The 23,486-nt window shown below is 44.6% G+C and overlaps 1 protein-coding gene across 7 annotated transcripts in view; it reads left to right on the top strand.

Moving 5' to 3' along the window:
• KDM2A (lysine demethylase 2A) overlaps nucleotides 1-23,486 on the top strand; it is a 703,602-nt gene that overhangs the window by 235,340 nt on the left and 444,776 nt on the right. For all 7 annotated transcript variants that reach the window (XM_056531111.1, XM_056531112.1, XM_056531113.1 and 4 more), the window contains one exon: nucleotides 15,534-15,712. In XM_056531111.1, the coding sequence (XP_056387086.1) occupies nucleotides 15,534-15,712 (179 nt within the window). The remainder of the gene's footprint in view (nucleotides 1-15,533; nucleotides 15,713-23,486) is intronic.

Consider the following 23,486-nt stretch of genomic DNA (forward strand, 5'->3'; position numbering starts at 1 on the left):
TATAACTAAAGACAATTATCTGTCCCAAATGGTGCAGGGCCATACCAGAGGGGATGCCCTACTAGACTTAATATTAACTAGGGATCGGCTGATTATCGGTTTGGCCTATATTATCGGCCGATAATCACGATTTTGGGCATTATCGGTATCCGCAATTACCTTACCGATAATCTGATAATGCCCCCCCCGCACATTCCCGTGACTCCCCCCGCCGCACCGCGTCGCACCCCCCACCGCACCGCCCCGGCCCCATTGCCTCCCCCATCCCCGGTTTTATAATTTCCTGTTCCCGGGGCCCACGCTACTTCTGGCTCCTGCTGCGTCCTGCGTTACGCTGTGCGCAATGACGAGTGACGTGTCGTGCACGACGTGACGTCACCGTCAGTGCGCACAGTGACAGCTCAGGAGGACGCCACTGGAGCCAGATGTAGAGTGGACCCTGGGCCCCGGGAACAGGTAATTATAAAACCGGGGATGGGGGGAGGCAATGGGGCCGGTGTGACGCGGTTCGGGGGGGGGGGCGGTCGCGGTGGGCCGGTGGGTGGAGCGTTGGCAGTAATAGGACTCAGGACCCCTGGACAGGCAGGGGGAGAGAAGCGAGTGGCGGCTGCAGCCTATGGCACCGCAAAAGCCACTGCCGTGCATTGATTTAAAGCGCCCGCTTTAAATCAATGATCTGCAGCGGTGTCGCGGGGGGATAAATAGCCAATAACTTATACCGGAATATCGGTATAAGTTATCGGCCCTAACCTCCACCGATTATCGGTATCGGCCCTAAAAAACCAATATCGGTGGAACCCCAAATTATTAACCAACGTACCTGACAGAGTAATTAATGGGCAAGTAGATGGACACCTAGGAAATGGTGATCATAATATAATACATTATAACTTGTTCTTCAATAAGGGAATCTCTCCAGGGGCCACAAAAACAATGAACTTTAGGAAGGCAAAGTTCGATCAACTCAGAGAAGCCCTTAACAATATAAAATGGGATAATGTCCTCAAAAAGAACAATACTGACACTAAATGGGAGACTTTTAAAAATATCTTAAATTTTCACTGTAAGATGTATATACCTTATGGGAATAAAAAAGAAATAAAAGAAATAAAAAAAAAAAATATGGATGAATAAAAATGTTAAGGGGGCAATAAATGTAAAAAATAAAGCATTTAAATTACTAAAACTGGACAGCAGTGAAGAAGCATTAAAAAGCTATAGCGAAAAATGTAAAATATGTAAAAAAAACAGATAATAGCCGCAAAAATAGAGACAGAAAGACTCATTGCCAAAGAGAGTAAAACTAACCCTAAAAGGTTCTTTAAAGAGGTACTGTCATTGTTAAAAACTTTTCATATATTGCAGGACTCATTATAATATGACATTTCACAGTATACACCTGTTAAAAAAAAAAAAAAAAAAAAGTAATTTCTCTATCGGCTCCATTGGGGGACACGGACCGTGGGTGTATGCTGCTGTCTCTTGGAGGTGTGACACTATGGCAACCAAAAAGTCTGCTCCTCCAAGCAGGATATACCCGCCTCCAGGCCCTGAACTAATCAGTTTAAGCTTCGTGTCTAAGGAGGTAGACACGATCTGGAATTCTCTCCAGACCAGGTCTTATGTTTTATTATTTTCCTAGATTTAGGGAATGTGTTCGTTTCTTATTCCATTTTCTTTCCTGTTTTCAGGTGGGGACTCAGGAACTGCGGCTCACTGTTTCCCCATTGTGAGTAAGGGGGCACAGACATTGCGTATATGCGCTGTTCACCCCCCTCGCGGCTGGGGTTGTACTTCATGGGTCCAGGTCCCCCTATCTCCCTGCTCGCCTCGCTCGCACATGGTAGCCCGGCGTGATGCAGGTAACTAGAGCTGGCTGAAGACTTCATAGAAAAGACTTCATGAGGTAAGTTCTTCAACTGAGGTGAGTATTTCCCCCTTTCAGGTGTGGATTTGCAACCTCTGGAGACCCCTAGTTTTTAGCCCACTCTTTATTTTTTCCTGGGCAACCCCTTCATGGTGGTATGGGGGCTTATTCAAGAGGGACTAGCAACCCTCTCTTAGTTTCAGGTTTGGGGGACATATGCAGTGGTGTGAAACTGTATTCAGGCACCATGGCCAGTTCCATCCCTCAGCAGCCACGGCTGCCGACTTTCACTTGCGAGTGCCGGCTTCAGTCCAGCCGCATCTCGCGCCCGTCTCTCCTCCCGTCGGCAGCGTGTAATAGCTGCCGACGGTGTTTTTCACCGCTCTCTTCCCATTGCGTTCGCACTTGCGATCGCATATGGGATTAGGGCTGAGAGCGGGCGCCATTATCTCGGCCACATGTTCTCAGCCGCGGGCTCTGATAAGCCCCGCACACCTGCGAGCCGCGGCTGCAAATTTCACTCTTTTGAATGTGATGTCTCCTAGAGCACCTCTGTGGGAAAACCCTAATTTTGAGCACGTTCAGGAGTTGGAGGATGCCCGGCTTCTAGAGTGATCATGGAGTCAAGTTTGCTATGCATTTGTTTGGGGAATTTCCTTTTTTCCCCTCCTTCTCTGAACTACGTGACCATTTTGATCTCCCTCGGGGTGCCCAATTTCGGTACTTCCAGCTGAGGCATGCGGTGGTGGCACAGTTTGGCTCCCTTGCTGTGACTCCGGCTTTTTCGGAGGTGGAGCTGCTTCTGGGTACCACTGACCTTCCCAAACCTCTGACTCAGGCTTATGCATTACTTCAATCTGTGGGCCCTGACCCGTTTGCATTGGCTTTTGTGAAGTGGGTCGAGGATATTCCAGATCTGTCTGAGGACCAGTGGAGGGAAGTTACTAAAACGTACTACCCTACGGTAGTCAGTGCTAGGGACATGCTTATCCAAGCTAGACTGATCCTACGCTTATATTACACTCCAGTCAAGCTGTTCCATATAGAGGTTTCTGCTTCTGACTCTTGTTTTAGGTGCAGCGCAGATGTGGGCTCCTATACATGCTATGTGGAGCTGTCCTTTTGTGGAACCCTACTGGAGAGAGGTGATGCAGTTCTTGACGGATCACTTAGAGTTTCCCTTGTGTTTTCTCCTGTTGTATGTCTGTTAGGTGTTATTAATGATCTGGCTGCATATCGCTGTCTCAGCAGCGGAGGCTGCCGGCTGTGTGTTCGACCACTCCCTTCCCCTGTCATTCACATATGTGTTGGGGCCGGGAGCAGGCGCCATTATCGGTCGCATGTACTGCGGGCCCTTTTACGGAGCTAAGTCTTAGCTCTGCCCACCCGTGGCCGGCGGGGATTCCTCAGAGCGCGGGGCAGCATGATAGCTCTGGGGATATCTGCTCTGCCTCTCAAGTTCAGATCTACGGTCTTTATCTCTGAATCTCAGCTGTAGAAAAAGCCCTACATGTGAGAATTCAAAGAGTGAGAAATGGTGGGTGCTGTGTGCACGCAGAGGGATTTTTTCAGGGCCAATCAGTGATGCCCTTGCTGGGTGAGACTTATGTCTGAGCCCAGACAGGTTTTCCACACCATAAGTGGAAAACTAATTTCCCTTATGGACAGTTCCGCCGATTGAGGCGGAACTGTACCTCTGTTAAGAATTTTGATGAACAGAGTAAAATCATGAGAGAACGTTTTAGGGAAAAAGGGTACCCTTGTAAACTAGTTCAAGACGCACAAGAAAAAGTGAGAAACCTGTCCCAATTAAAATGTGTGGCCCCAAAAAATATAGATAGGATAGAAAACTCAGCAAATGCAACTAAAACAACTACTAATGATTTTAGCTGTTGTTTTATTACTACATATGATACGGCACACAAATCCATCCAAAATGTACTCACCAAACATTGGAATATACTTTGCAGTTACCCTTTTCTTAAAGATGTTTTACCATCTAAACCTAGGATCATCTACAGGAGAGCCAAAACTATTAAAAGTATTGTGGCACCCAGCAACTTAAAAAATCCCCCAAAAAATTGATCTGAGGCCTTTGGCAAAATCCCAGTAGGCTCCTACAGATGTGGATCCACCAAATGTAAGTGTTGCACAAATATCCACCACAACAAAAATACTTTTTCCAATTTGAGTACAGGCGAGGTTTTTAAAATTAATAAATTTTTTAATTGTGGTTCATCTTTTGTTGTTTATTTATTAGAGTGTAGTTGCACTTTACAATATGTGGGACAGACCATGCAGAATCTAAGGGTAAGAGTTAATCAACATCGCTCAAATGTACGAGGTTATTACCTCCATAGTGTTTTACGACATGCCACTCTCTACCATAACAGTAGTTTTAAGGATTTTAGAGTCACCACTCTGGAAATGATTTCCATTGAGGCCACTAATAGATATGAACAACTGAGGAAGCGTGAAAATTATTGGATTTTTAAATTAAATACACTAATGCCATTGGAATTAAATGAAATTATAGAATCCAATTTTTAATTTACATATATTGCTATTTATCATTTTTTATGATGAATATGGGGGTTCATTTATGTGCACGCGTGTACGTGTACATATTCCGATGTATACATATATGTATATACTTATATGCATGCATGTATGTTAGTGTGCATGTGTGTGTGTGTGCATGTATATGTGTGTGGACGCACTTGCATGTGTATATGTGTGTGCGTGCATGCATGTATGTTAGTGTGTGTGTGTGTGCGTATGTGTTTGGGTGTGTATGTATGTACGTACGTACGTGCATGCATGTGTATATGTACGGATGTGCATACATGTGTATATTTATCTATATAAATATATGTGGTCTTATTTTAATATTATAATTTATATATGATAATTATATTGTAATTTTGATCCACTTTTTATCCTTTAGTTTAACGTTCCCCCAGTTGTATTATTTTGTATATTGACATGATGCCGTCTGGTCACGATTGGTGAAGCTAATTATTTTAGTATGGCATCCACTTTGTACGGTTGCTAAAACGCGGTCTGATGGTTACCAGAGGCGTCATCTCTTCGTCATTTCCGTTTTGTGTGGTTGTTAAGACGCCGTCTGGAGTTACCTGGCGATGTCATATCCGCCCGGAGCTGTCAGTCATATAGACGTTCTCGGCCGCCATTGGCCCCATTTTCGGGACTTAGTGATGTCGCCGATAACGAAGCTGACGCAAATTCCGGCAAGCAATAAGTAATTATAAGTTGTTTATTTTTAATTTCTTCATGTGAATATTATGAGATATCGGGCTTACCGTGTTGTATGAACATAAGATGTTATTTTGAAATTATCATAGAGTAGGAAGTGTTTGAGCGATGTTACAACTTCCGTCACTCCCCTTCCCTCAGCACATTTCCGGTGAATGGTGGAGACACGTGAACTCCGCAATGAAGGTGCATATCAATTATTCCATTATTAGAAATAATTTATATGCAGGAGTCATTTGGATTCCGAAAGCGCTTGTTATGGATGAATAAATTCAGCTCTTTAATATATACTGGCTGACTGGTGCATTTATAGCACTCAAGGGATTCTGCGCAATTGGAGTATGTTTTTTCCATTGAACTTTTGCTTATATACGACGGGTGGACACATGTGGTTCTGTATCCGATCATCTTCTCCTTGCTGCATATCCCGGATATTTCTCCCCGGAGAGGGATTGATTGGCATACATTAGTGTTGTGGCTAATCCACAACCCATACAGGTGAGCACCCTGTGAATATACACATTTTATATCTCTTATCCAATGAAGGTTAATACCCTATGAGGCGCTCCGTGTTTTCTTTTTTTCTTTTCCATATCCCTTTAAACATACACTTTTAGGGGCTGTAATGCTAAAATGTATGGTTCTGCTGATCCCGTTTGTTCTACCTACACTCTACTTCCCCAGACCCCCCTGTGAAGGGCTCCAGGGTTTCTCCCTAATCCGGCCCTCCAGAGGGTCCCGCTCTACCCCTATACTGACGCTCTTGCAGCATCATAAGGGTGTTTCATCTGACTCATCCCCCGAGTCTCCTGGCAGGCACAGGCGCTCCCCTCACAGGCATCTCCCTGTTACTCAGCTGGTAGCAAGCGTCGCTTCCCTAGAAGACGCTTCTATGGTCACCGCTCTGGTTCCCCAGATCCGTGTACCAGGTCAGTTTCTCCATCTTCCAGGGCCTCCTCACACGTTCCCATTCACCTGGAGAACTTTTGGTTGAAGTTTCCGATTCGGCCTCTGATTCAGAAGACCACATGGATATGTCGGACATGGTGCACTCATTGGCTTTGGCCATAAGAGACACCTTCCATCTAGAGGACCCAGGTACTACGGACATGGCTCCAGAAGTTAACTTTCATTGTGCCCGACCTCTTCCAGGGCTACTTCACCTCGTTCCCATTCACCTGGAGAACTTATGAATGAGGTTTCTGCTTCGGCCTCCGACTCAGAGGACTGCACGGATATGCCTGATGTGGTGTACTCATTGGTTTCGGCCATAAGAGACACCTTCCAGTTAAAAGGACCCAGGAACTTCGGACGTAGCTCCAGAAGTCTCCTTTCTTCGTACCCGACCGGCACACAAGACTCTCGCTGAATTTGACGTCCTGCTGGAATCCGCCTGGAGGCGTCCTGACAAGAAGTTTCAGGAAACCAAGAAGGTTCAAACGTGGTATTCCCTCGCCAAGGACCTCATTGCTCGGTGGACCTCCTCTCCAACTGTGGATCTACAGCTCTCCTGCCTCTCTAAGGCAACTGTCCTGCCGTTGACTGATACGGCTGCCTTTCAGGATCCAGCGGACAAAAAAGGTGGGGACTTTGGCAAAATTGATCTTTTAGACAGCAGGTTCCTTCTTTCGTCCTGATTTTGCTTCTGCCTGGGTGTCTCATGCCCTTTCAGTATGGTCTCCCAACTTCGCCAGGTAGTATTCAGGATTCCTCCAGAGGATCTATCTGAACTGTCATCTATCTATTGTCATCTGTCATCTGTCATCTATCTATTGTCATGTATAAAAAGAGGCATGGACTCGAGGGGCAGGGAAATAATACTCCCCCTTTATAAAGCATTGGTACGGCCTCACCTGGAATATGCTGTTCAGTTTTGGTCGCCTGTTCATAAAAGGGACACTGCGGAGTTGGAAAGGGTGCAGAGACGCGCGACTAAACTAATATGGGGCATGGAACATCTTAGCTATGAGGAGCGATTAAAGGAGTTACAATTGTTTAGTCTTGAGAAGAGACGTTTAAGGGGGGATATGATAGACGTATATAAGTATATAAATGGCCCATACAAAAAATATGGAGAAAAACTGTTCCAGGTTAAACCCCCCCCCAAAGGACGAGGGGGCACTCCCTCCGTCTGGAGAAGAAAAGGTTTAGTCTAAAGGGGCGGCACGCCTTCTTTACCGTGAGGACTGTGAATTTATGGAACGGTCTACCTCAGGAACTGGTCACAGCAGGAACAATTAACAGCTTTAAAGCAGGGTTAGAACAAAAGAACATTAATGCTTATGCAGAATTATAAAACTACATCCCTTTCCCTTATCCCCTTACATCCTTCCCTTCAATCCCCTGGTTGGACTTGATGGACGTATGTCTTTTTTCAACCATACTAACTATGTAACTATGTAACTAGCTCTCTGATGCTACTCCGAGTTTTTTTTGGTTTTTTTTTCTGTGTTCTTCTCCCGTGCGCAGCCACTGTGCTGCCTTTGCCACAGGCTATCTGGTAGCCCTCTGTCGCTCCATGTGACTTGCCATCGGAAGTCATCCTCCTTCCGGTCCTGCAGACCCTTGGTTCAACCAAAGGGTCCAGCTTGGCGCCTTCACGGGTAGAGGGCTCCCCCTTTCCGGACCCATCCCACCCATAGGACTTCCTCGGCCTGAAGGGTCGCCCCACCCACCGACTTTTTCTTGGGTGGTTGGTCGCCTCTTACTCTTCCGGGATGCCTGGACCACACACATTCAGGATCCCTTGGTCAGGGACGTGGTAGTCAACGGATACAGGATCGAATTTGCCTCCCTTGTCTTTTTCTTTCCTGGACCCTCTGGTTCCCCTTTCTAGCAAAGGCAGTCTGGGGCGCGCTCCAGCTCTTTTTATCCAGGGCATAATTGTTCCGGTTCCTTCAAGGGAAAGTTCTCGAGGTTTATTCCAACCTCTGTTGTCCCCAAGGAAAGCGTTTCTGTTCGCCCAATCTTGGTTCTAGAGTATCTCAGCCAGCATCTACTGCTTTCCCATTCCGAATGGAGGAATGGAGTCTCTCCGTTCGGTGGTGATGTCCATGGTCAAGGGGAGTTTTCGCTCCTCAGTGGTCCTAGCGCCTGTGATAGCCCTTTAATACGGACATCAGTTGTTTCCGTGATCCCTGACTTGGACGACCTCCTGATCAGAGCTCCAGCCAGGGCCCAGATCCTGGAGAGTCTTGGTCTCAACCTCCAGTCCTTGTCTCACTTCGGTTGGATGGTCTATCGGGACAAGTCCAACTACTCTTCTGGGGCTCCAGGTCGACACGGCCTCTGGCCGCTTTCGACTCCGCCGAACAATCGTCTGACTCTCTTATTTAGAGTCCGGTGACTTTGGCACCCTGCTCCAGTCTTCCATTCGCTTTTGCATGGATGTCCTGGGTCGGTTGGTGGAGGCCATGCCATTTGCCCTACTGGTTCTCTTCGATGGGACAGATCTCATTGGCTCTCGACAGTCTTGTCAGTCCCTTCTATGGTGGCTTTGTTTTCCCCCTGATTTTTCAGGGGCGTTCCTTCCTGCCCCTCCCTGCCTGTCTGTCGGGCTGGGGAGGTGTTTTCAGGGACCGGCCGATCTGGGACCTTGGGTCCCCCGAGAAGCCTTTTTCCCCTTCAATATGTTGGGGTCTAGGGCAAAATTTTTCTTTCCTTGATTCTTGGGAATCTCTCTTCTGGGCGTAACTCAAGTTTCCGGCCATTGCAGCTATCTTCTTTCCGGCCGTCCCTGATATGTGGTCTTCTCGGTTGGTCCTCAGTCATCCAAGACGAGTGGTCCCTACATCCGGGGGTGTTAGCGGTGATCTGCAACCCCTGGGGCGCTCCTGGCGGGGACCTCTGCTTGTCCCACCACAACCGAAGCGTTCCTCTCTCTCTTGATCGGACTTTGTCCTACCTTATCTGTTTAGTGGTCGGGCGTTGCCCTACCTTGTCTGTTTGTCCTCCCCTTCCTCTCTTTTCGGGGTTCTGAGGAAATTCATAGTAGGGCGTTCCCGCCATTCTCGTGACCCAGCCGTGGTTCGTCGTCATGGTCAGACTCCTGAACGACTTAATGCTACGCCTTCCCTATTGTCCAGACCTCCTAGCTCATGTCTCTCTTGCCACCCTATTTACCGTCTCTGCTTTTGCCGGTGTGGCGGTTGAGACAGCGGTTCTGAGGACCCGCGGTTTCTCTTCCCAAGTGGTTCGCACCATGCTGAGGGCTCACAAGCCTTCCTCTGCAAGACTTACCACCATACCTGGCGGTCTTGTTTCCGTTGGTGGGAAACTCTACTTTTTTCTCCGGTCGCGGTTTTCCTTCCCGACCCCTTTCCCTTCCAGTCGGGGCTCGCCCTAGGGTTGGCTTTCAGCTTCCTTAAGGGTCAAGGTTCGGTCTTTTCCATTCAACGTCCTCTGACGGTCAATTTTCATGTCCAAACCTGGTTCAGGGAATGGCACAAGCTGCTCCTCCTTATCAGTCCCTTTCTTTTCACTTGGGACTTACACCTGGTCTTAGATGCACTGCAAGGCACCCCTTTTGACCCTCTCAGGGACATTTTTCTTTGCCTCCTTCCCCAGAAGGTGGCATTCCTTTTGCTCTTACCTCTGTTAGGAGGGTGTCAGAGCTGGTAGTTTTCACCTGCCGTTCTTCCTTCCTGGTTGTATACCAGCACAAGTTGTTTTCCATCCAGGTCCGTCCTTCTTACCTGAGATGGTTTTTGACTTTTTCATCTCAATCTCTTTTGTCCGACTCCTTCTTATCTCTGGAAGCGTTTGTTCCACAACCTGGTTGTGATGAGAGCTGTTGGGACTTCTCTCCTCAGTCACTCTTTCTTTTTGGCAGTGTGACCCCTTTTTTTGTGTTTCCGGAAGGTCGTTGTATAGGACAACCTTCTTCTACGTCCACCATTTTTGGGAGCTTACCGCTGCAAGAGGAAGATCCCACCCTTCAGGGGTTTGGCTCATTCCACCCGTTTTTCGGGGCATCCTGGGCCCTCCGCTACGTTGCTTTGGTCTTGCAGTTCTGTAAGGCGTCTGCGTGGTCGTCTTTCTCAAGGTGCTTCCAGATTCATGCCTTCGCATCGGTTGATGCTACTCTGGGCTGTAAGATGTTGCAGACAGCGGTGCTCTAACCGTCCACCTGTCTGATTCCTTACCCACCTAAGGGACGGCTTTGGTACGTCCCACGGTCTGTGTCCCCCAATGGAGCCGATAGAGAAAAGGAGATTTTTTTTATGCTTGCCGTAAAATCTTTCTTGAAGGATCCATTGGGGGACACAGCTCCCGCCCTTTTTTTTGGGGGGGGGGGGGGGGGTTCTCTTTGTATCTCTGTCCGAGGGTGTGGTCTGTTATGTTTTTTTTTTTTTTTTTCTCGGACCGTTCGTGTTTTTTCCTTGACCTGTTGGTCTTCTCCTTTTGCTCTGGTACTGATTAACTCAGGGCCTGGAGGTGGGTATATCCTGCTGGGAGGAGCCAACTTTTTGGTTGCCATAATGTCACACCTCCTAGAGACAGCAGCATACACCCACGGTCTGTGTCCCCCAATGGATCCTTCGAGAAAGAGATTTTACAGTAAGCATAAAAAAATCTCCTTTTTCACCTGAAATTAAAGCTCAAAATAGCTGCCACTAGGGGTCGCCTGTCTTTTAGCAAGACAGACTGGTCTAGATTTTACAGGATACTGGATACCGGCTGTAAAGCATACCGGTATCCAGTATCGGAGATTTCTATTGAGTGTATGCAAAACTACAGATAAAGGATGTGTGGACATGCTGGGAGCTGTAGATTTACAACAGCTGGAGGCAACACTGCGCTTACACAGTTATTTACAAACTCTGCAGTTTCAGTTGTTACTAAACTACAACTCCCAGCATGTTGAAATAGTCAAAGCTTTCTCGGACTCCTGAATGACAAAGGAGTTGATCAGACATTCTGTGAAAGATGAGTGACACACATAGTGACAGCTATGCTGATTAGCATCCAGCTTTACTAGAAGATAAAACAGATAGAACATGTATTCATAAAAATGCTGTACTTTTATCTAAAACATCCTTGCACTAATTTTATAAAGATCTATTCTTATATTTATACATTTTATCCTGTGATGAATTCACCATAATGTCTTCTGATTACTGCAGGCAAACTCCAAGCATCTTCCTCTGTTTAACATGTACAGCATGAATCCAGAGAGGAAAGGGTTACAGAGTAGAGAGTACTGATTGGCTGACTGCCCAGGCTTGCTCCTGTGAGGGAGACAGACTGACAGGCCCCCTCCAACCTGCACAATGAAAAAGTAACTCACCAGCAGATAAATGCTTATATGTCTGGATATATAGGTCCGAGACACATGAAAATTATATGCACATGATCAGGATTGGGTCCTGAGTAACATCACTTTTTCCCTTTTTTTTTGCACTATGACAGGTACGCTTTAACTATATAAATAACAAAAAGGTCAAAAATGTAAGTGTTGGCCCTTTAAAAAAATGATGAGGAATAAATTATAAACGGGGATCAGGAAAAAGGAAATATATGAAACTAATTCTTCTCCACTGTATTCACTGAGGAAAATTAAATGCCAGGTGAAATACAGTGTGATAAGGTAAACTCCCCAGTACAGGTCACCTGTCTAACCCAGGAAGAAGTACAGTGCCGCCTACAAAAAATCAAAATAGACAAATCACCAGTTCCAGATGGCATTCACCCCCGTGTTCTAAAGGAATTAAGTAATGTAATAGACAGACCCCTATTTTTAATATTCAGGGACTCTATAGTGACAGGGACTGTTCCCTAGGACTGGCGCATGGCAAATGTGGTGCCAATATTTAAGAAGGGGTCAAAAGTTGACCCTGGGAATTACAACCGAGGTTAAACTAACAGGTCTATATGTAAATTGTTTGAGGATTTCCTTAGAGATGCTATTTTGGAATGTCTTGATAAAAATAAATGTATGACCCCGTATCAGCATGGATTTATGAGGGATCGATCCTGTCAAACTAACCTGATCAGCTTTTATGAGGAGGTGAGCTCCAGACTGGACCAGGGGCAATTGCTGGATGTCGTATATATGGATTTTTCCCAAGCATTTGATACGGTTCCACATAAAAGGTTGGTGAATAAAATGAGAAGGATGGGGCTGGGGGAGAATGTGTGCAAGTGGGTAAGTAACTGGCTCAATGATAGGAAACTGATTTTTACCTCTAGTATGAGGGTTTTTTGCCTTCCTCTGGATCAACTCAACTCAATAGGGACTTATTAGGGTTATAGGTTGAACTTGATGGACTCTGGCCTTATGAACTATGTTACTATGTTCTTGCCATTTATGGGTTAACACCCCTAGGGTATTATTTAAACCAGGCTGTTGCTCAGAATTGCTATGCCTGATGAAGCTGCGCATGCATTGTTGTTAATAAAATTCAAGCTGGACAAATTTACCTTCACAACTCCTTGCCTAGTTCAGCGCCAAAATTCCTGCTTCTACGAAGTGTTCTCCTATCTCATCACCCTATAATACAGGAAGGTTGCAGACGGGCATACAATTACTTACCTACGATTACCATTATTGTGTATGTTGGTACACAACATCTTTCGGTAAGCAGTGATTTATTCCCCCCCCCCGGTTTCCTTGTGTCAAGTGATACTCCCCATGGAGCGCCTTTTTCTTTTTGGACAGAACAATGTGAAAATTAGGCCATATGTCCACGATCACCTTCTCCATCATATGGGGTCCAGGCAATTGTGTTCTATAAACCGCATATGCAGCATGGCCACCTGGATTGCTGCTTGCAATATTTTTCATTTTTGTATTTGTAAAATGGGAAAGGGTTTTCCAATTTTTTTTGGCCTGGGGGAGGGAGGGGGGAGAGGCTTATTCACAACTTTTTTTTAAGCTTCCTTTATATAAATAACATTTTTAAAGGTGTCTATTTATAACCGTTTTAGAGGGGACTATTTATAAAAGTTTTTCTATTGCTATTACTGTTCTGTGTTATACTGTGGCATAGCACTGGTCATTTATATCGATCACCCGCTTGTACAGTCACTGCCAGAAGGTAGACCATACAAGAGAATCGCAGAAGAGCAGCATTGAGCAGTTGAGAAGACCTCCAGACATCATTTTCGCTTATGGGACCACTGCAATCATGCTGCTGGTGGTCCAACGAGTATAACTAAGCATATGAACTGCTTTTAATTGCCTTGATTAGCATTGATTGCTAATGATCGACATCACAAAGTCATGTGTCCTTTTGGTGTTAAAATGTAAGCATGCAACTTCAGTCCGGCCATTGACAGGCTTATAAGTGACCAGATGAACCATACCGCCTGAAAACAAAACGGTCTGGTTTTGCCGTTTCACAGCTGAGTATTCATTTTACCAGAGCTCCTTAAAGGGGTACTCCGCCCCTAGACATCTTATCCCCTATCCAAAGGATAGGGGATAAGATGTCAGATCACTGGGGTCCCGCTGCTGGGGACCCCGGGGATCGCTGCTGCAGCACCCCGCTATCATTACTGCGCAGAGCGAGATCGCTCTGCACGTAATGACGGGCAATACAGGGGCCGGAGCATCGTTACGTCACAGCTCCGCCCCTCGTGACGTCACGGCCCGCCCCGTCAATACAAGTCTATGGGAGGGGGCGTGGCGGTCATCACGCCCCCTGCCATAGACTTGCATTAAGGGGACGGGCAGTGATGTCATGAGGGGCGGAGCCATGACGTCACGCTGCTCCGGCCCCTGTATCGCCCATCATTACGCACAGAGCGAACTCGCTCTATGCAGTAATGATGGCGAGGTGCCGCAGCGGCGATCCCCGGAGTACCCCTTTAAGGCATGGTGTGATTGGTTGCTAGGGGGAAAACCAGACAGTTTTAGAATTCAAAGATTAACCCCTTTTGGGCCTTAAGAACTTTTTACATTTTTTTTAAGTTTTCGTTTTTTCCTCCTTTCCTTCTAAAAATCATAACTCTTTTATATTTTCATCCACAGACTTGTTTTTTGCGTGACTGATTGTCCTTTGTAATGACATCACTCATTTTACCATAACACAACCAAAAAAATACTGTTTGTGTCGGGAAATTCATAAGAAAACCACAATTTAGCTAATTTTGGAAGGTTTTGTTTTTCACACTGTACACATTACGGTAAAATAGACATGTTTTCTTTATTCTGTAGGTCAATACAATTAAAATGATAGCCATGATTACATACTTTTCTATTATTTTACCGCTTTAATAAAATCGCAAGCTTTTAAACCAAATTAGTACGTTTAAAATTCCTCTATTTTGCAGACCTATAATTTTTTTTTTTTTCTGCGATTGTGGATGTCTGCCATTACCGGGACCTGCCGTGCATGACCCGAGCATTGCTCCGATGCTCTTGGTTATGTACAGGACGTAAATGTACGTCCTAGTGCGTTAAGTACCACCGCACCAGGAAGTACATTTACATCCTGTGTCGTTAAGGGGTTAAAAAGCTGAGTCAGTGTGTTATATTTAGAGCTTATTCACTCTATTTAATCTCCTGGCTGAGATAACATCTGTAGCAGAAGCCAGCGCTAGGATGACAGAAATGCGTTGTCTCCATAGACCGCAATGCATTTCCGAGTGGATTCCGCCTAATGAATGAACATGTTCATTCTTTCGACAGGGTCTAGGTTCTGAAATTTCCACTTTGGATGTTCAATAGTGTATGTGATGCTGCAGAATTCCATTAATAACATTGGGAGGTTGCTGCAATGTTTTTTCTCAGAAAATATGTAGTGTGAATGAGCCCTTAGATATTTTTGATGTCTGATGATTGCTGGTAAAAGATTGTATTTTTTTGCTTTTCCCTTTTCAGGTCATAATGCTTGCATAAGTAAAGTTAATTGTTGTTTTAAGTGTTACTGTCATTATAGGAGAAGTATTATGCAAGAAAACTTTTGAAAGGATAGAGGATGAGTTTTAAATTGTGGGGGGTCCAACTAACCACTTAATAGAGCTGTGTAAAGTTTGCGGCTATGCTCTTAATTCAGCTTCATTCAGCTGCTCTATTTAACTCCTTGCAGGAGAAGGGCTCCACAGGCTTAAAGCCTTTAGTCAGAACGAGCGGTAAGCTAAAAAAGTGAAGCACACAGCTACTTGCTTCAACAGTTACACTCTTCTTAGCACTTTTTTTTTCTCACAAGCAATTTATTTCTGGATGAGATATACCTGTATAATTATAGAGTGGTCCTCATGGCAGCACTGGAATTATATAAATGGTTTACATATATAACAAGCAGTTTTCAGTCATATATATCATATCAGTTGAGCGTCATCTAGTCCATCCATGACTTGTAAAATATTTTAACATGGGTCAAGTACAGAAGAATGCTGTGTGTACAGATAATTTATCTAAAACATAATAAACCTCCTTTTCCAGGAAGCAAACGAATTGTGGATGTTATGGATGTTGGCACTCAAAAGGGAATAGAGATGACCATGGCACAATGGGCAAAGTACTATGAAATCCCAGAAGAAGAGCGAGAGAAACTGTACAATGTAATAAGCCTTGAATTCAGCCATACCAAGTTGGAGAACTTGGTTCAAAGACCAGCCACAGTAAGCAGCCAGTCTTACATCCATCTATACCTTCTGTGAATTCTTAATTTTCTCTGCTAGCTCTTGACCTCTTGTTACTTTACTAGAAAAAAAAGTAGAGTTCCCTTTTCCTTACCCACACAGCAAATTTTCTTTTTTTGTGTTTTTTTTTTCTTTGCCATAACTGTTGTGTATCAACAGGGCCATATGAGGGCTTGTTTTTAGGGGACTTTAAGGGACTGTACTTTGCAAAAACACTCCTCCTTTTACCATAAAATGTATTATGAGAATAAAAACTGAAAAAGGAAAAACTTAAATAAGGAACATGTAGGGCATTCTACATGAAGTGTTATTAGAATGAATTACCTTCTTTTTCTACAATATTGGATACAAACCATGTAAGATGTTGAAAATATGTAAACTAGATATTTAATTGTGGTAGCTAAAATACATACAGTATAAAATGTCACTACAAGACCAGTTGAAGGGCCCTTGTGGCTGATCTGTGCACCATTATAATACTTATATAAAAGATTCTCAAAAATGAGTATATGAACAAAAATATAATTAAAGGGGTACTCCACTGGAAAACATTTTCTTTTAAATCAATTGGTGCCAGAAAGTTTAACAGATCTGTAAATTTCTTCTATGAAAAAAATCCCAATTCTTCCAGTACTTATCAGCTGCTGTATAATACACAGGAAGTTCTTTTATTTTTTAATTTCCTTTCTGCCTGACCACAAGTTTTCTCTGCTGACACCTCTGTCCATGTCAGGAACTGTCCAGAGCAAGAGAGGTTTGCTATGGGGATTTGCTTCTACTTTGGACAGTTCCTAAAATGGACAGAGGTGTCAGCAGAGAGCACTTGTGGTCAGGCAGAAAGGAAATTAAAAAGAAAATAACTTCCTGTGTATTATACAGCAGCTAAGTACTGGAAGAATTGTGATTTTTTTTTAATAGAAGTAATTTACAAATCTGTTTAACCTTCTGGCACCAGTTGATTTAAAAGAAAATGTTTTCCAGTGTAGTACCCCTTCTGACTTCACCATTACGTTAAAAATAAACAGAGATTGCTATCATTCTATTCAACTAAGCAGGTCTGTTTTATATAGTAAATGGCACACATCGTTTATTTGTAACAAGATCGCAGAAACAGCACTTGTTATGGTACATAGTTTCACCAAAGGATCACAGTTAGTAACAATGTTATAGTTCCTGGTATTTGTACCAATTTGTATGATAGGGGGTTAATTTTGACCATCTCCTGTGGAGAGAAAGTGCTGCCCTCTATAGAGAACTCAACCCGATGAACTCCATATTTTGGAGAGCTGCAGTCAATTCCTGTTAAGAAAAGCAGTGTTCTATATTCACTTCTATGGAGGAACATCCAGGTGCTATGCACCCCTGTGAAGAAAGCAATGCAAAGCACTGTTCAATATTCACTAATGTGGAGGGACATCGTGGAGCTATGCACCTCTGTGAAGATAAAGCAATGTTCTATGTTTACTCCTATGGAGGAGAGACATGCCGGTGCTATGCACCTCTTGTTGGTACGGAATGCCAATAGACTCCTATAAAGGGAAGCTATCACATTAACATTATTTAACATAATTAACAATCCGTACATCTCCATTGATGTATTAAATATAAATATATCTGCATAATCCATACACTTCCACGTAAAGCATGAGGGGCTTGAAGACCAGAAATTAACAAATTATTGGAGCGTCATAAAATAAATGTCCTAATGTCCAATGATGGTAGGAATAATGGTTGAAACAATTCAAGAGTGAGAATAGTACATGTAGAAACAAAAATATGTACACGTAGAAAAATAAATATGGATCTGTATATAAAGGAAAAATGGTCTGTATGTAAACAAATGGAAATTCACAGAAAACTAAAGAGTTCTAGTCCTACATTAAGGCCCTTAGGTTCTAAACTGTCAAACTCAAATAGTTTCCTGCTTTCTGCTTAGGGCATGCATGCTGTGTGGTTAGCACTCTCCAGCTTTTCCTGACACTCTGTATAGCTGAGTATGTCATTTGAGATAGATCTTTATTGTGATGCACACTGAAATGTATGGAGAGTTGGTGTTTTTAGATTCCCTTTCTTTATGGTATAAATATGTTCTGCAATTCAGACTCTTAGTAACCTCTTTGTCTTTCCCACAAGGACGTCCGATCACGTAAATAACACTATGGCTATGACATGTCAATAATTTAGCAAATTTCCATTCAAAGTTGTTGGACTTAGATTTAATAGTTTCTATCTTTCTTGGAAATGTTGTCAGTCTGCAATTGCTGCAGATACAAAGGTAGAAACCATTTATCTTGAGTCAAGTGTTATTTGATTGTTGTGCAATGAAATTCCTGATAGAAGGTGCCACTTTGATCCCCAAGTTTTGAGCCTGTGTATAGTTATTGACCATAGGTGTTCTTCTAGGAAGAGAGGGGCCTAGGACTTTATTATTTAAAATTAGATGCCAGCAGCTGTAGTGACCAGTGTCGGGCAGCTGCTGCCAAGCCAAATAAAATCATAGAGGTCTAGATGCACACAACAAGGAAATAATTCTACCGCTGTACAAATCACTAGTCAAACAACACATAGAATACTGTTTACAGTACTGGGCACCAGTGTACAAGAAAGATATAGTGGACCTGGAGAGGGTTTAAAGGGAACCAATCATCAGATTTTACCCTATATAACGCTTGGTAAAGCGTTATATAGGGTAAAATCTTTATTTTCACCATTCCCGGGGGATGCTCCTGCCCCCAGGGATGGTGAAGATATGGAGTTATAAACTAGTTACCGCCGCCACCGTAAGTAGTCACCTGGGCGGGGAGCTCTTCTCATCTACTCCCGTTCTTCGGCCGGCAGCCACGCCCCCTCCGCTTGATTGACGGGCCGCGTCATCACTCTGCTCCGTCTGTTCAGTGAACGGAACGATGACGCGGCCCATCAATCAAGCGGAGGGGGCGTCGCTGCCGGCCGAAGAACGGGAGTAGATGAGAAGAGCTCCCCGCCCAGGTGACTACTTACGGCGGCGGCGGTGGCTAGTTTATAACTTCATATCTTCACCATCCCTGGGGGCAGGAGCGTCCCCCGGGAATGGTGAAAATAAAGATTTTACCCTATATAACGCTTTGCCAAGCGTTATATAGGGTAAGATCTGATGATTGGTTCCCTTTAAAGTCGGGCAACCAGAGTAATACGGGGAATTGGGAGTATTATCAGTACCCAGAAGGATTATCAGAATTAGGGTTATTTAGTTTAGAAAAAAGAAGGCAAAGGGGCGACTTAATAACTATGTATAAATATATCAGGGGACCTTACAGATATCTCTCCCATTATCTAGTTATACCCAGGACTGTATCACAAGGGGGCATCCTCAAAGTTTAGAGGAAAGAAGGTTTCTACACCAGCACAGACGGGGGTTTCGGCTCTTTAATGTAAGAGCAGTTGGACTGTAGAATTTTCTGCCTTAGGTGGTGGTCATGGTTAACACTCTAAAAGAATTTAAAAGGTGTCTAGAATGCATTTTTGGAGAATAATAACATTACAGGTTATGGATTCTAGATCCATAGGGACAGAAGGTTTTTTTTACTTTATCTGGATCAATTCAGTAGGGACTAATTAGGGTTATAGGTTGAACTCGATGGACTCTGGTCTTTTTTTCAACCTTATGAACTATGTTACTTTGTTACCCCTTTTTAATCCCTTCAGGACCAGGCTAATTTTGGCCTTAAAGAACAAGGCCCGTTTTTAAAAACAGACCTGTACCACTTCATGATATAACTTCAGGACACTTTAACTTATGAAAGTGCTCCTAAGATTGTTTTTTCATTACATATTATGTTAGTGCATTAGTTTGTCATTGCATTTAGCATTTTTGTGTGAAAAACTTCAAAATTCCAGGAAAAAATTGAAAATGTAAATTTTTTTTGAATTCCATATTCTTTACTTGTAAGAAAGATAGTAATGCAGCAACAATCAAAACCAATAATAGTAGTGAGTAGAGATGAGCGAATTTACAGTAAATTTGATTCTTCACGAACTTCTCGGCTCGGCAGTTGATGACTTATCCTGCATAAATTAGTTCAGCTTTCAGGTGTTCCCGTGGGCTGGAAAAGGTGGATACAGTCCTAGAAGACTCTTTCCTAGGACTGTATCCACCTTTTCCAGCCCACCGGAGCACCTGAAACCTGAACTAATTTATGCAGGATAAGGCATCAACTCCCGTCGCCGAGAAGTTCGTGATGAATCGAATTTACTGTAAATTCGCTCATCTCTAGTAGTGAGTCTACCGACCAAAACAACAATTCTGAAATGTAGACTAAAACTTAACATTTATTAGTACAAGATCAAAAACCACACAATAGTGCACACTAGGAAAAACTGTGCTTGTTAAAGGGGTACTCCGCTGCCCTGTGTCGGAAGCTCCGCTTTCCAGCGTCCGGCTCCGTGTTCCGGGCTGCCCCTCGTGACGTCACGCCCGCCCCGTTCGTGGCGTCATGCCCGCCCCCACAACGAAAGTCTATGGGAAGGGGGCTAGACGGCCATCGCGCCCCCTTCCCATAGACTTTCGCTGAGAGTGCGGGCGTGACGTCACGAAGGGGGCAGGCATGGCATCAAGAGAGGCCGCCCTGAACACGGAAGCCCGCACACAGCGTCTGGAACAATAAACTTCCGGACGCTGGGGAGCGGAGCTTCCGACCCAGGGCAGCGGAGTACCCCTTTAAATAATGCATGCAACAATCAAGTTCTAAACAATTAATGTCCGAGCAGACCAATAGCCCACTGCCACAGAATACGGCCATAGAAATAGAATGATGATACAAAATTATGTCGCCTGGCTATCTCTTGCCCTAACCCCGTGGCTCGGGGATGGGATAGATAGAGGGACAACAGGGTGTGAGGGGGCGAGGGAATCTGTCACATCTTAGTGATATCTCTATATATCCCCTGCCCTAGGCGGAGTGATCATCCTTATAAGGATGGCCCCGCTCTGGAACCTACCCTGCACTTGCTAGCAGTCCCTCACACAAACTACCTCCCTTAACCACATCCCGACCCATGACATACATGACGTCATGTACATACTGGCCGCCGCTGACAGTACATCGCCGTGCCCAGTAAGATGGTTGCTATCACTGATAGCCAGCCATCTTGTGTAAGATTTGACTAGCTGATGACAGCGTATCGATGGAAAAATCCTGTTACTCTGCCCGGTAACAGGGATCATCGGTGGTGTTTGGCGCTGTAAAACACAGCACCAATCACCACTGATGTTTAGATTAGGCAGCTCCTTGTTGCTTTGGCTGCAATTGGATGGTCTAGGGTGACCAAGCCAATGGCAGCCAAAGGACTAAAATGTAAATCATAAACACTGCTCTGCTCACCCCCATTCTGTTTCCCTTAGGGGAGCAGAGCGGTGTATGTGAAAATATCTCCTGGTCCCCAGTGATCCCTAGTGATCCCCTCCGTGTCCCATACCAGAAGCTTGTCCCCCACCTGTGCAGCTTTCTTCACTTTTTTTTCACCCTGCTGTTACAGCTAGTTAGCTGTACAACAGCTCCCCCTACAGTCATAAGCCTGCCACTACAGTGTTTTTTAGAGCAGGATTTAAAAAATAAAATAGCTCCTTAACAGGAGCTAAGCTGATACCAAGGAACACTACCTGAAAAGGTTGTGTAATGAGCTGCTTTGCATATTCCCCTACCCAGAATGCCTGCGGAGTGCTAAATGGCCTAACCTGAATCTCCGTTACACCTGAAGAGGTGTCCTCTCCCTGAGGAAAGTACTGACCCCTTTTAAAGCCTCAGGCCTCTCACCACAGCCAAGCCAGATCACCCTGCTCTGTACTGACGAGGGGCAAAAACCCCGAAACAGCTGTCTGCAGATGGGTCGAAACTTCCCTTTTGGGGAGTAGCCTGGCTTGGCATATATCCCGTTCAGCTTTTTATATTCCTTAACAGGAGCTAAGCTGATACCAGGGAACACTACCTGAAAAGGTTGTGTAATGAGCTGCTTTGCATATTCCCCTACCCATATATATATATATATATATATATATATATATAATCTAAAAAAAAATAGTTTTTAGGAGTTAGGTTTCTGTTATAGGCAGGGTGTTCAGTGTCAGATGTCTAGATTAGGCGATAGTAGCTGGCGTCCCTTTTTTGTAAAAAAAAAAAAAAAATAATAGATATATATATATACACACACATTAGTGTAGGAGTTTAGGTTCCTGTTATAGGCAGGGTGTTAGGGTAGCGGACGTCTAGACTAGGAAGTAGGAATTGGTGTCTGGTGGGTGTTTTTTTGTAATTTTATATATATATATATATATATATATATACATACATATACACTTTTAAAAAAAATAAAGGGAAAGCTAAGATAACTCCTCCTAGATCTGAATGAATGAACTAATCGTATGAAATACTTTCGTCTTTACATAGTTGAATGTGCTGACAACAAAATCACACAAAAATGATCAATGGAAATCAAATTTATGAACCCACGGAGGTCTGGATATAGAGTCACACTCAAAATCAAAATGGAAAACCACACTACAGGCTAATCAAACTTTGATGTAATGTCCTTAAAACAAGTCAAAATGAGGCTCAGTAGTGTAGGTGTGGCCTCCCAACAATGCCTGGACATACTCCTAATGAAGTGGCAGATGGTCTCTTGAGGGATGTCCTCCCATACCTGGACTAAAGCATCCGCCAACTCCTGGACAGTCTGTGGTACAACGTGGCGTTGGTGGATGGAGCGAGACATGATGTCCAAGATGTGCTCAATCAGATTCAGGTCTGGGGAATGGGTGGGCCAGTCCATAACATCCATGCCTTCCTCTTGCAGGAACTGCTGACACACTCCAGCCACATGAGGTCTAGCATTGTCTTGCATTAGGTGGAATCCAGGGCCAACCGTTCCAGCATAGGGTCTCACAAGGGGTCTGAGGATCTCATCTCGGTACCTAATGGCAGTCAGGCTACCTCTGGCAAGCACATGGAGGGCTGTGCGGCCCCCCCCCAAGAAATGCCACCCCATACCATTACTGACCCACCGCTAAACCGGTCATGCTGGAGGATGTTGCAGGCAGCAGAACATTCTCCATGGCATCTCCAGACTCATCTGTCACATGTGCTCAGTGGGAACCTGCTTTCATCTGTGAAGAGCACAGGGCGCCAGTGGCAAATTTGCCAATCTTTCTGTGTTTGGCTGTAAGCACAACCCCCACCTGTGGACGTCGGGCCCTCATACCACCCTCATGGAGTCTTTTTCTGACTGTTTGAGTGCACACATGCACATTTGTGGCCTGCTGGAGGTCATTTTGCAGGGCTCTTGCAGTTCTCCTCCTTGCACAAAGGCGGAGGTTGTGGTCCTGCTGCTGGGTTGTTGCCCTCCTACGGCTTCCTCCGTGTTTCCTGATGTACTGGAATGTCTCCTGGTAGCACCTTCATGCTCTGGACTCTACGCTGACAGACACAGCAAACCTTCTTGCCACTGCTCACATTGATGTGCCCTCTACTACCTGGGCCACTTGTGTGGGTTGTAGACTCCGTCTCATGCTACCGCTAGAGTGAAAGCCCCACCAGCATTTAAAAGTGACCAATACATCAGCCAGGAAGCTTAGGAACTGAGAAGTGGTATGTGGTCACCACCTGCAGAATCACTCCTTTATTGGGGGGGTGTCTTGCTAATTGCCTATAATTTCCACCTGTTGTCTGTTCCATTTGCACAACAGCATGTGAAATTGTCAATCAGTGTTGCTTCCTGAGTC

The sequence above is a fragment of the Hyla sarda genome, chromosome 7 (genome assembly GCF_029499605.1).
Source record: "Hyla sarda isolate aHylSar1 chromosome 7, aHylSar1.hap1, whole genome shotgun sequence".
Taxonomy (NCBI): domain Eukaryota; kingdom Metazoa; phylum Chordata; class Amphibia; order Anura; family Hylidae; genus Hyla; species Hyla sarda.